Source organism: Pholcus phalangioides, unplaced genomic scaffold, assembly GCF_987345545.1.
Source record: "Pholcus phalangioides strain wild (caught in Gottingen) unplaced genomic scaffold, Ppha-v1.0 ptg000031l_1, whole genome shotgun sequence".
NCBI lineage: Eukaryota > Metazoa > Arthropoda > Arachnida > Araneae > Pholcidae > Pholcus > Pholcus phalangioides.
The window spans coordinates 4,362,936-4,375,202 of record NW_028301621.1 but is presented as its reverse complement, the minus strand read 5'-3'; the positions used below and the strand labels follow the sequence as shown (position 1 = coordinate 4,375,202).

The following is a 12,267-nucleotide window of genomic DNA, read 5'->3' as shown; positions in this document are numbered from 1 at the left end:
ATTTTCAAAAGTTGGCAGCTATGAGTATTTCAAAAGTATTGTATTTGCTTGTGATACACACACACTCGTGCTTTCCCCGCAAAACTATTTTGATGGGTAAATATCTGCAAAAGAGTGGAAACATCGTCATAACTAATCTGTCATAAAAAAAAATGCTGCCCTAGGCAAAAAAAAGCTGCCTTGTTGCCTCATGCCTGGCACCGGCCCTCGATACAAGAGTAGAATTTTTGTGAGATTTTTCTTTGTGGCTAACATGCATATAAATGGAATGTTATAATGCATGTTATAAATGGAAAACATGCAACAGAGTGACACTAGAAAATTAAGTAATGAAACTCATTCAGCTCCATCACACTCAACAGAGGCTCTGATTTTATTCTCAAGTATTGCACAGAAGATATGCAAATGACTTGCATTCTTTCTGGTAAATTTCAAACTGATTCATTAGAAGAAAGATTTGATTTATATAGACAGTTGGCAGATGCACGATATAATGTCTCTTCAACACAAGTATTTGGAACTGAAACTAAATTGAGAGTAAGAAGTCTTCTTTCCTCAACTTTAAATTCACATTTACATGGGGATTTTATAGTTCACAATTTCAATACTGAAGAAAATATAAGTGCACCATGTATGGGTCATAATGGCTCATTCAACATTTTGGTGAACTTGGATGATTTAAAATAGTGTTTCTCAACCTTTTTCTGCCTGAGCCCCCCCCCCCTTTGGACCATATTTTTTTCCCGTGGTCCCCAGTCTTATCCAGCCCCCTTCCCATATTCTTATCAGACTTTTTCTACTTATTGAATTGAATTCAGTCAGAACTACATTTAAAATGAACAAAATTTTGTAAATATAGTCAATCTCTGGAACCCTAGGCCAAGCACAGATCCACTTTTCATCCTATCCAATAGGTAAATTGTATGGGAAAAAATAGGCATATGTAAAATACGAAATGATCCAACAAACTTACACAATAAATCAATCCTCCTGACCTGATGAGATCATGGATCAGATTCACCCTGGGCTAGAGCTCAGTGAGCTCCTTCATACAGGGTTCTATGCATGGCAGTCTCACCATCATGGGTGCCCAGGTAGATGATGTTCTGAGGCCCCATACTTAGCTGGGTAACAGCTTAAACATTTGCATACATTGAAAATCATAGCACCAGATCTCATCGTATAGGTCCTATGGGCATGAAGCTCCGGGCTATGGACAAAGGTTGGGTTAACATGGGTTAAGGTTGTCCTGGTACCATAGACAGCATAGGCGTACACAAAATTTTCTCAAGGGGGGGGGGTTCAGATTTTTTTCCTTCTAAGGGGGAAGGGGTTTATTTTTTTCCTGCAAAATAACACTATAATCTTGGCTCAAGGGGGGGGGGGGGGTTAGAACCCCAAAACCACCTCTGTTGCATATGCCAATGATAGACAGTTCTGCTAGATTTTGGGTGTAGTCACATTTCTGCCCACCATATTTCAATTGTAAGCTTTATTTCTTCACAGTTCTTTGTGCTCCCACCACTTCCCATAGCTCCCCTTTCATCTAATTTTCACCCGTGGCCCACTTAGAAATTCCCAGGACCACAAGGAGGCCATATTGTCCGAGGTTGAGAAACACTGATTTAAAATGTGTTGATGATCTAAACATCATCTTAACATGCTGGACATTGTGTCAATGTTTATTTGAAAAAGTCAAATGTGAAACTTGCCATGATATTCTAATTACAAATAGCTGTGGATGTGAAATACCAATTAATAGAAAATATGGATAAAGAGGAACTAAAATATCCATGTAATAAAGCAGTAACTGCTGTAAAATGTAATTATGTGATCATCATAAAATGTTTTGTTTAAATTAATGTTTTTTGATCCTTTATTAGAAAATGAATTTATTAAATGCAAAAACTATTGTAATGTAGTTTGCAATGATGCGTTACAAAACCTGCATTTATCAGAGATATTTGAATTCAGAATGTCCTAAACTTAATATGTCATCAAAACTATTGTTTTGTCCTCTACAAATACTCTGTTTAAAAAATATTGCAAAAAGTCAATGACTAAAAAAGTGCATCTAAGCAAAATAAGAAATTAGAAACATTAAAGAAATAATTTTGTGTACATGGAAATATGCATCTGATTATGTATGTTGAATGTTATTTAATAAAGGTTTTTTGGTCAGAAATTTGTGTGTTTTATTTTGGAATAAAAAAATTCAAATTATTGTATTTTCATAGATTGGCAAAGGCTGTTTTTTAAAATTATTTTTGCAAAGAATATGAAAAAATATCAACTTTTAAATGGAAATGGACAATTTTTAATCTTTTTCGCGATTATAGTTGCACATTGAGAAAAAGAAAACGTGAGAGAAGAAAAAACAGCATACAGGGAAATCCCTCTTTTCTTTAACGGAAGAAACTTAAGCCACCACAACATGACTCATTCTTTGTGCTGTCCTGTATTTGTATGTTTTTCACTGGCTAATATCTTGAAGTGTTTTTGTCGCTCCCTTTATTTCCCAAACTAATCGTTCTTGTAAAACTTTGTCCCACCACAGTCTTTGGATAATCTTGTCATGAAGCATGCATTTCATTGACTGCCCCTAATTGCATTAAATGACCATGCATTGTAGTCATGAATTTTCTGTCCTTTCTTGCTTGATCTCCAATAACTTGAATGATGAATATATTTCATTCTGGTAGGTGGAAAAGTATTTATCTTAATTAAATTTATCTAGTATTAAACTTACTCAGAATTTGTTCCAGCGAGATCACAGTGCTTTTCACTGCGGGCATGATGTAGAATGATCATAACTGCTTCTTCATCTCCACAAACTTAGTGGAAAAGAGCGCTTTGTCGTATGAACTTCAGGAGCTGAAGTTAATATGGCAAAGGGACCCAAAAGAGGGAAAAGCAAGACATTGAATGTTTTACTGTGCCAGAGTACCCCAAAGCAGAATATGCTGCAATCTGCGATGTATGTCACAGAACAACCTAGAAGAATTTTAAGGAAATTGTAGAAAATACTGTTAAAAAAATATATATATATTGCATATATATAATAGAATGCTTGGTTTCATTTTCAAAAAAGTCTCATCACATTCTCCTAAAGTCATTCTTCTGCTTTTTCGAGGCTTGGTTCATCCTGGACTGGAGTATGCTGTAAGGTTTTGGAGACCATACCTACAGAGGAACATAGACTTGGTTGAAGAGGTGCAGAGAAGAGATACGCGTGTCCTTATTGGCATATGGGGCTTAAGTTATGAAGAAAGACTATTTATGTGTTTACATTGGATGATCTCGGGTGCCAGGAGATATGATCGAAGTGTTCGAAATTTTCAATGGGATTGATAAGATGGCCATGATTTATTAATTCGCCGTTAATCGACTGCATTTACAGAGGACACCACTTTCGATTGGTAAGGGACAATTCTAGGTTATGATGTCACAGGGAATTTTTCTCCAATAGGGTTAATAAATGGAATAGCTTACATTCAGGGGTAGTAAATTCTAACACAATCGGCACGTTTGAAAAGAAATGCGATAAACATGTTGGGGTAAATCGAGAAGCTATCCATACTTACAATAAGACAACCATAAATATATTTTTTATAATATTTCGTCATGTGTATATATATATACGGGGTGATTATAAAAAAACTATCTCGACATATGGGCTTCTAACTATCATACCATTCACAGAAACTGAATGAAATTTTGGCATAAGGTATTTTGAGGTATGCGCTCAAGAATGATATGGAAAACAACAGTGTCACTCTAACAGTTACGGTTACAGTGAGAAAATTTCGAAAATATCAAATGGCAACACCAAGTTTTTTGTATTGGAATGCGATCTCCATACTGAAAACACTAAATAGCGTTGGAATGGCACCTGTAGCACGAAAATCCCCGGAGCTAGGCAAGGAAAAAGTAAAAAGGACTTTGCCGTGCACCAGAGCATTAATGTTCGTTTCATTCGTCACACCGTTTCTTCGGCTGAGATCCCAGCCTGATTAGTCCTCGCCCCACAAGGTCATGTGGAAAATTTGTGAAACACAATAAAATGCTTTATTTTATGCTGCTTCTCTGTCCTTATTGGTTGTCCTCACTTTTAGCCTATCTACCGCTGGTGATTTTCTTGCTACAGTTGCCATTCGAACGCTATTTAGGGTTTTTCACTATGGAGATCACATTCCAATACAAAAAACTTGGTGTTGCCATTTGATATTTTCGAAATTTTCTCACTGTAACCGTAACTTTTAGAGTGACACTGTTGTTTTCCATATCATTCTTGAGCGCATACATCAAAATACCTTATGCCAAAATTTCATTCAGTTTTTGTGAATGGTATGATAGTTAGGGGCCCATATGTCGGTATAGTTTTTTTATAATCACCCTGTATATTGTTTATATAATTTTTTTGATTACATTTTTAATTGCGTTGCTGTATTTTAGTAATATATGACATCCATACTTGTTATGGGCTTTATTTTCTCAGCCACCTCATTGGGAATTTTGCCTGTTGTGGCCTTGTATTTGTAACAAATGTATTTATATAAAAAATAATGTGTATATATATATTATATTAATATGGAAAATACTGTTGTAGGTAGTAGTAGTAGTAATAATAAACTTACTTATTATAATACCACTACTCCTATTACTTAACCGTACATGCACCTCGAACACATTCCTCTACGGCATTTCTAATGAATCAGCACATGCTGTAATGTGTGCCCCTAACGCATTTATTTTGTCGAGTTGTTCTTGTTTCATGTTCGTGCCGTCATCCATCTTCTATTTTCTGAAGTGAAGATGGAAATGCTTGACTTTTCAAGTTACGGATCGCATTCGCGCCTCAAAGCTGTAAAACTGCAGAAAACCAACTTCAGCTGACCACCACTGTGCCGTCAATGAGGTTCGAACCTGGAGGGTATGTTTACTATTAAACCAGACATGCACCTCATCCATATTCCTCTGCGGAACCTCTAACGAATTGGTACATGTTTGAATGTACATGTATGTATAGTGAACCTTCAGTGAAGTTTGTTTCTGTATAATGCTTGTTATGTGTAGTGCTACCATCTGCAATGTATTTTTTAAACTGAGTTTTTTCTCAACTCGTAATGAGTGAAGTGTAATGAATGAATAATTGTAACGTTGTAGGACTGTTGCTGTCTGTGACGAGACATTTTAACAGAGATCAGCTCGCATGTGCGTCTTGAAGTTGGGAACCGCATAAAACCAACTTCAACCAACCACCACTGCGGCAATGGTGGGGTTTGAACACAGATCCTCGGGATGCGAGTCCGTCACCATGACCTCTTGACCACCACAGTGGCAGGGTATTTTCCTGCAGAACATTTGCAGTCAGCTGAGGGCTTGTTGCAGAACAATGACAAACATTTTGATAGTCTTGTAGATGGCTGAAACACGTGGTGGAGTACGTATGAAAGTATGATATGGCATGCCAGATATATAATCACAGAAGTTTTCAGGAAAGCTTCACCCTCTTTTTATTATTCATTTCTTGATGTTCAATTTATTTCAGATTATTTTTGATGCAAAATTAAGTTCTTTTTTTATTATTAATCTTATATTCAAACATTTGTTTTCCTTATAATTGAATATTATGTTGCTGAAATTTTTGATATTCTTCAGCAATGGCTGATTTATAATGAAACTCTGTTTACTCTTGTGGTTTTTCTTTTTTTTTCTTATCTGTGTATTGAAGTTATTTTAATAAGCATAAAGATTGTTATGGTTTGGCCACTCAACTCTGTGGAGATGAAGATAACATATATCAGAAGTGATCATGCTTGTGTTTTTGTAATATCCATCTCGTGTTTTATTTTCATGATTTGTTAAGCTTGGCTGGTCCTTTCCCCATTTATATTAATTTCACTGATCTGCATTATAAATCTGGAAATAACCAAATCCTCTATAAAATGCCACATCTTTTCCATTTTCGTAAGATGATAGTGCTTTCTTTCTCTCTAACTCCCAATATATATAAGAAAAATGAACCAGAAAAGAGGAATACTCCCCTTTTCTATGAATGGTACGCATATCCTTATACATCTTAAAGAAAAGGTATGAAGATAGATATCCAACACCATTTCTTTCCTTCGGTTAACAAGATGTGAACAAAACCTCTGTGTGGCTTTGCCGATTGTAATTGATCAGATAGGTTTAGAGAGATGGAAAATTCCAGTGTGATAAAAAACAAAGTATCTGGACTTGTCTGCTGAAATAAGAGGAAAGACATCTCGACACTGCGGAAATACAAAGCATCAAGTTAGGCAAGATATCTTGTAATTGCCAAAGAGACGATTAAAACACAAGCCAGAAAAATTGAGTTAACTTTTTTTCAATTTAAATCAACTATGGCAAAACTAATTTCAGTCTTTGCTCTTGCAGGACAGATCTTTACATTCATGTTGTTGATGACAAAGATGAAGTGGCTGTTACATCCCAAATTCTGGAGTCAATAGATTCCAATTCAGTTCTAATGGATGTTCACCAAGAAAAATTGAAAATCCAAAAAGTCATTGTAAGCACTTTCCAAATACTTTTACTGATTTTTAGTGTTGGTGTTTGCTTGTATATTTCACTATTCTATTTGTTTCCACAAGTCTACTATAAAGTGACGACACCCTGCATGATGGCAGCGGTGGACATGTTGACTTCCTCAATAAATGAGGTGACGTCTTCTCAGACAGCGGCAAGATCTTCCTTGCCGGCACTCCTGTACTCCAGTTTGTCCATGCCTGCTTTCATGTCCGTTCTCATCTGAGCCATCAGCTGCTTGAAGTGTTCATCAATCCTTTCCTTTCCCGTACTTGTCTTGACCATCCAAGCAGTGGCAACGGAGCCGGGGATGCTGTGGGTGTGAGCACCCACTCTCTTGTAGAATGGGGCAGAGCACCCACAGAATTGATTCAGAAATAAAAATCTCATACATAAATTTTTCATTTTTTTCGTTAATACCGAACGTGGAAAAATTGAAAAGAAAAAAAAGAACTGCCTATTTCCCTCATAATGCGTCTTGAATCTTGCTGGAGCCTCTCGTTTCAAATCAACTGATATAGCCTTTAAAGGCACCAATAAAAGAAGATAAAGAGGGCCCACTCTTCTCTTTCTCAAACTTTTTGCTTGTGTCAAAGATTCCTGGTTTTTGCCTAAGGGATGGAGGGTATCCAGACACCATATGTTTTAGCAGTGGTATCGGAATCCGGGGTGCTATGGCTGCTTGAGCACCCACAGTTTAGAATGGAAACCATTTACTGATTGCTTTTGTAAAAATACTAACAAAAAAAATTTTTTCCCCCTATCTTATTCCATCAGTTTGTTTTATCTATACACGTGTCCAGTAGTTAATTGCATGGTCAAGCACCTACGAAGGGCATTTTCTATGAGAAAGAAAGAGCACTTATCCTTTTTTTCTAGATTGTGTCTCAGCAGGCATCCCGCCTTTGCCTCGGGGGGTAAAAGCGTGTTTTATTACAAGAAATGAAATTCTGCATTGACGGGTAGATCCAGACACATGTTTTCAGAGGACCAAGTGAATGCCCAAAGAGAGTGCTGTTTTTTTATAAATATTGGTCTCCTTGTTTGCGACTGATACTGGCGGATATATGGGGTAATTTGCTTATGTGATCTTGACAGAGTGGCTTTTCCATTTATGCCATTAATTTTCTTTAAACTGTTAAAGATAAGACTTCTGCGTGTTTGGACCATATTTTTGAAGCAACTATGTAAGCAATAATTCCATTTATACAGTATCAAATGGTTCTCGAAGGTTTGTCAACCCCGTTCTTTCTAGCCATCTCTTCTCCGCGACCTTCAAAAAAAAAAATTTAGAGCACGGAACTGACATGCATCAATGTTGCAAACTCGCAGTGACACCCCTAGGAACTTTGAGGCACACTTTGAAAACCACTGCTATTTAAAATTCTTTATGTAAAAAACTTTATATTAATAGATAGCAAAAGAGATTCCATTCTGGACAGGGGTGGCTTTGGTGCTAAATAAAAAAATAAGAATTCTAGCAGAAAAACTCTGAAAAAATATTATGTCAGTCAGACACACCAACATGAAGAAAACATTAAGGGGAGTGGAAGTTGCCAATCGTCCGGTCCTGAGCCCGGGAAGGGACACTGGGGAAGGGACGACCGTTGCGTTGCATTTTATCTTCATTAATTATTGTTGACGCTCAGCCCCCTCACAAAATTTATTTGGGGGAAAGAGCTGAAATGGTCTTAGCCACTGGGTTCCAGCACCTATATGTATCAATAAAATTCAAACTAAATGATTTGTAGGAGAGAAATAATTTTTTTAAGCATTTTATCTAGCTCAAATACAGCGGTGGGTTCTCAGGGTCATTTTACAACTTATATGCCAGAAGAGAGCAAAAACTACGTCGCACACTATTGACAGTTTAGTCAGGAGCCACCCTTGATGCTGGGACCCCCTCACCTTGGAATCGAGACACTCCAGGTTTGCTTCTTTCACTGAATCTCAGACTTCTTCGTGCCAACCCCCCCCCCCCTTTCCCCAAATGTAATACTGTGTTTAGTGGAAAATAAAAACGAAACTTCCTATTTTTGGGAACAAGCACGTGTCAGCATAGTGGTTAGTCTTTTCGCTTGTATTACGCAAGAAAAATATTTGTTAAAACGTCCTTGCTAGATGCTTAGAACTTCCCAGCATGTCCCACACAGTCAAAGGGCTTATATCCCTGAAGAGACAGCCCGGGCCATGTCTGATCTGACATATGCTCAGAACTGAATCGCAATAGCATGCAATTTAGTTGATTACTTGAATTTACTTGGGGAGTGAAAAGAATCATGGCTCCAACGAATTTGGGGCTGACGGCTTCAGCCAAAGCCTTCTAGAGAGACTACAGAGCCTCCTAGAGAGTAGTATCTAGGAGGCTTTGCTCCAACCCAGGAGCCCAGTTTTACACCTTACAACAAATTCTCTTTGCAGGGGCCCATGAAAAGTCTGGTCTGGGAGTCCTGCTGCAGCATGTGGGAGGCCATGGCGGGGGGGGGGGATACAGGGAATATCTTACGGAAAATCTTGTGTTACTAACATTAAAAAATTAGCATTTCAATATGAAGAATTTCATTAAAATATTATAGATATTTTTCTTCGAATTTTTTAAACCACCTATTTCTGATCACCTGAGAGGTGCCATTCCCCAAGGGCCGTCTTTGTCCCTTCCCTGTGTGCACTTCTGGAGCCATGGTTTCATTTGAAGCGATATTTTTGACTTTCGAAATGAAACAGTGCCAAGTAGAGTAGTGATTCCTGAAGAGGTGTGCCGTGAGATAGGTCAGGGCAGGGTGCGATGAAAGGAGTGTTGATGATGGAGGCAAAAGAGCATGTTTTGTACATTAAAATGGCTAAAGGCCCCTTTCCCTTTTCTCTTATTATTATTATTATTCTATTGGGCAGGAAATTTGAACTTTCCCGCTTCATCTGATAGCGATGGCTATCACACCATACCAGTATGTGCGATAACAAAACATTAATACTGATAAGCAAAAAAATATTTAATCAATTTTAAAGATACTTATTGCCATGAATTTTCTTTCATCGAACATTCCAGAAAAAGGCAGACTTTTTCTTTTTGTATAAGTTGTGTTAAGGATATAAACATCGATTATGGGGGAAAGTCTGACATCACCCATGTGAAATCAAAAAACATCCAGCAAAGTGTCACAAAAAGCCAATGTTCTTCAAAAATTGGCACTTTTTCCTTCATCTTCCAATGATTTTGGGGTCATTCGCGCAGAATGTTTCTTCACATTGTTTCTGATTGAACGCAATATTTATTTTTTTTAGATCACCACTGAAGTTTTGGCCTCCATGTTTTTTGCGTAGGGATTTTATCCCTTGAGTGTAAAATCCCTATTTTATTAGGGATTTACTGGTTTTAGTATAAAATACGGGTTAATGTGAAAATCTCCCTAATTTTCATTTTCAAAAGTTGGCAGCTATGGTGTTCATCCAGACTGATCTTCGGAAGCACTTGTTCATCTGAACGAAAAATCTGGGGAACCACTGGTTTTTGTGACATCCATGGGTATTTTCTCTGTGTTCACTTCCGACGACCCTCGACATCATACTGCTGATTAGCTGCCAATCAGTAAGTACACTAGCCCTCGTCCCAGGAATTTTCTTAATGAAATCAGCGTACGACAGTCTGGCCTTTTCGTATTTTCAGCACTGATAGTTGAGGTCTCATCGGAAGAAACATTCAAGTTTCTAAAAATCTGTTTCAACATGAGTTGTTTTTAGCAGTTGAGTTTTTAGCATGAGTTGTTTTGTCCTTAAGAACTTGTCGTTGGATCATTGTAGGTGTTCATGCCCAGCAGTCAGCTCCTCAACGTGTTTTTCTGTACTTTTGCATCTCAAATTCAGATCCGTCTGTTTTGCGTCAATATGATTCAGTCTTTCTTGTACAGATCTAACTTCTTTAGTATTTTTGATAATCGAATCCTTGCTTTCGGTGATGTCATGCTTCAGATCCATCTTGTTATTGTATGTATGGTGCTGTTCAGGGTATCATATGGTAGTGAAGAATAAATTCTTGGTCTATTTCATGTTTGGTGAATCGTTGATCAGTGATCTTTGTAGCTTGTTTTTTGGTCTGAAAATACCAAAATAAAGACCCTTCTCAGGGTTCATGTTCTCACACAGACTTTGTACACACCCTAACAGTAGATGCCATTAGGACCATAACTAAGATTTTTGTCGTCGCCTTCAATAATTTTATTTTATATTTTATTTTGTTCCCACCTAAAATTGCCGACCCCCCTAAATTTTGCCACCCAGGGCAGTTGCCCCCCCCCCCTACAGCATAGGATGCCATTATAATCATTATAATAAGTTGGTACTAAAACTGTTTTTTACATTATAACCCCTATATGGAAGATCTTTTCACTGAAAATCTGTGGTGCTTTAACAGGATGGGGCTTTATAACGGGGTTTGACTGTATCATAGCTGCCAAGTCTCCCGAATTTTTCGGGAATCTCCCGAATTTTAGCTTCATCGCTCGACCTCCCGAAAAGTTCTTAAATCTCCCGAATTTTTACGAAAATCACAAAAATCCCTAATTGTCCCTAAAAATTCCCTACTTCATTAAAAAAAATCCCCGCTTATGAAAACGATCTCTAAGGAATTTCTTGTGGGGCATGAAGCATCTTTTTTTTCCCTTTCGAAATAACGTCACACGTCGTAAATGGGGAAATTCCCTTTTTAAGGAAGTTTTACAAACCCTCTGATGGTAACAAGAAAGTTGTTTGTCTTATCGTGCAGGAAAATGGCTTAGCAGCCAATAGTCCTGGATAATAATTGAAGATTATAGTGACGCGCATATGGTCAAAATTTCTTTTGTTGAAGTTACGTACGTGCGATATAACAAAGCATGAAAGCAAAATGATAAGCAAAAACATATTTAATCAATTTTAAAGATACTTATTCCGATGAATTTCCTTTCATCAAACGTTCCAGAAGAGGGCCGACTTTTCCTTTTGGTACAAGTTGTGTTACGGACATAAACATCGGTCATGGAAAGACTTCCATCATGCCAAGTGTCACAAAAAGTCAGTGTTCTTCAAAAATTGACGGTGTTTTCCTTCATCTTCCGATGATTTTGGGGTCATTCGCGCAGAATGTTTGTTCACAGCGTTTCTGATTGAACACAATATTTATTTTTACATCATTGAAGTTTTGGCCTCCAATTTCACTTGTTTTTTGCGTAGGAATTTTATTCCCAAAGGTTTAACTTCCACGTGTGTAAAATCCCTATTTTAATTTGACTTCGGTAGGGATTTTAATCCCTACGCTTTAACTTTTATGTTTGGAAAATCCCTATTTTATTTGGAAAAATCCCTATTGTATTTATTAGGGAGTGGTTTTTACATAAAATACGGGTTTGCGCGAAGATCTCCCGAATTTTCATTTTCAAAAGTTGGCAGCTATGCTGTATATACATACATACACATACTACATTGTTTTTTGTAAAGAGATAGAGGCTATATAAAAATTATTGGTGAGTACAGTGATGTATATTGCTCGAGTTTTTTTTTCCTTTACAAACCAATCATTATGATAAAAAATTTCATCAATATAAAATCCTAATTCTGTTTATTATCACTAAAAAAAACTCATAAGATTACTTTTTAAAAGAGTATTTATAAACAGATATTTTATCCAGAATTTATAACCTATATTTGTTTCTACTTCTGTTCATA

At 37.0% G+C, this 12,267-nt stretch overlaps 1 protein-coding gene across 3 annotated transcripts in view; it reads left to right on the top strand.

The window, feature by feature from the left end:
- Positions 1-12,267, top strand: part of Cad87A (cadherin 87A) — a 672,761-nt gene that overhangs the window by 528,519 nt on the left and 131,975 nt on the right. For all 3 annotated transcript variants that reach the window (XM_089252829.1, XM_089252827.1, XM_089252828.1), the window contains one exon: positions 6,421-6,553. In XM_089252829.1, coding sequence (XP_089108955.1) covers positions 6,421-6,553 — 133 coding nt within the window. The remainder of the gene's footprint in view (positions 1-6,420; positions 6,554-12,267) is intronic.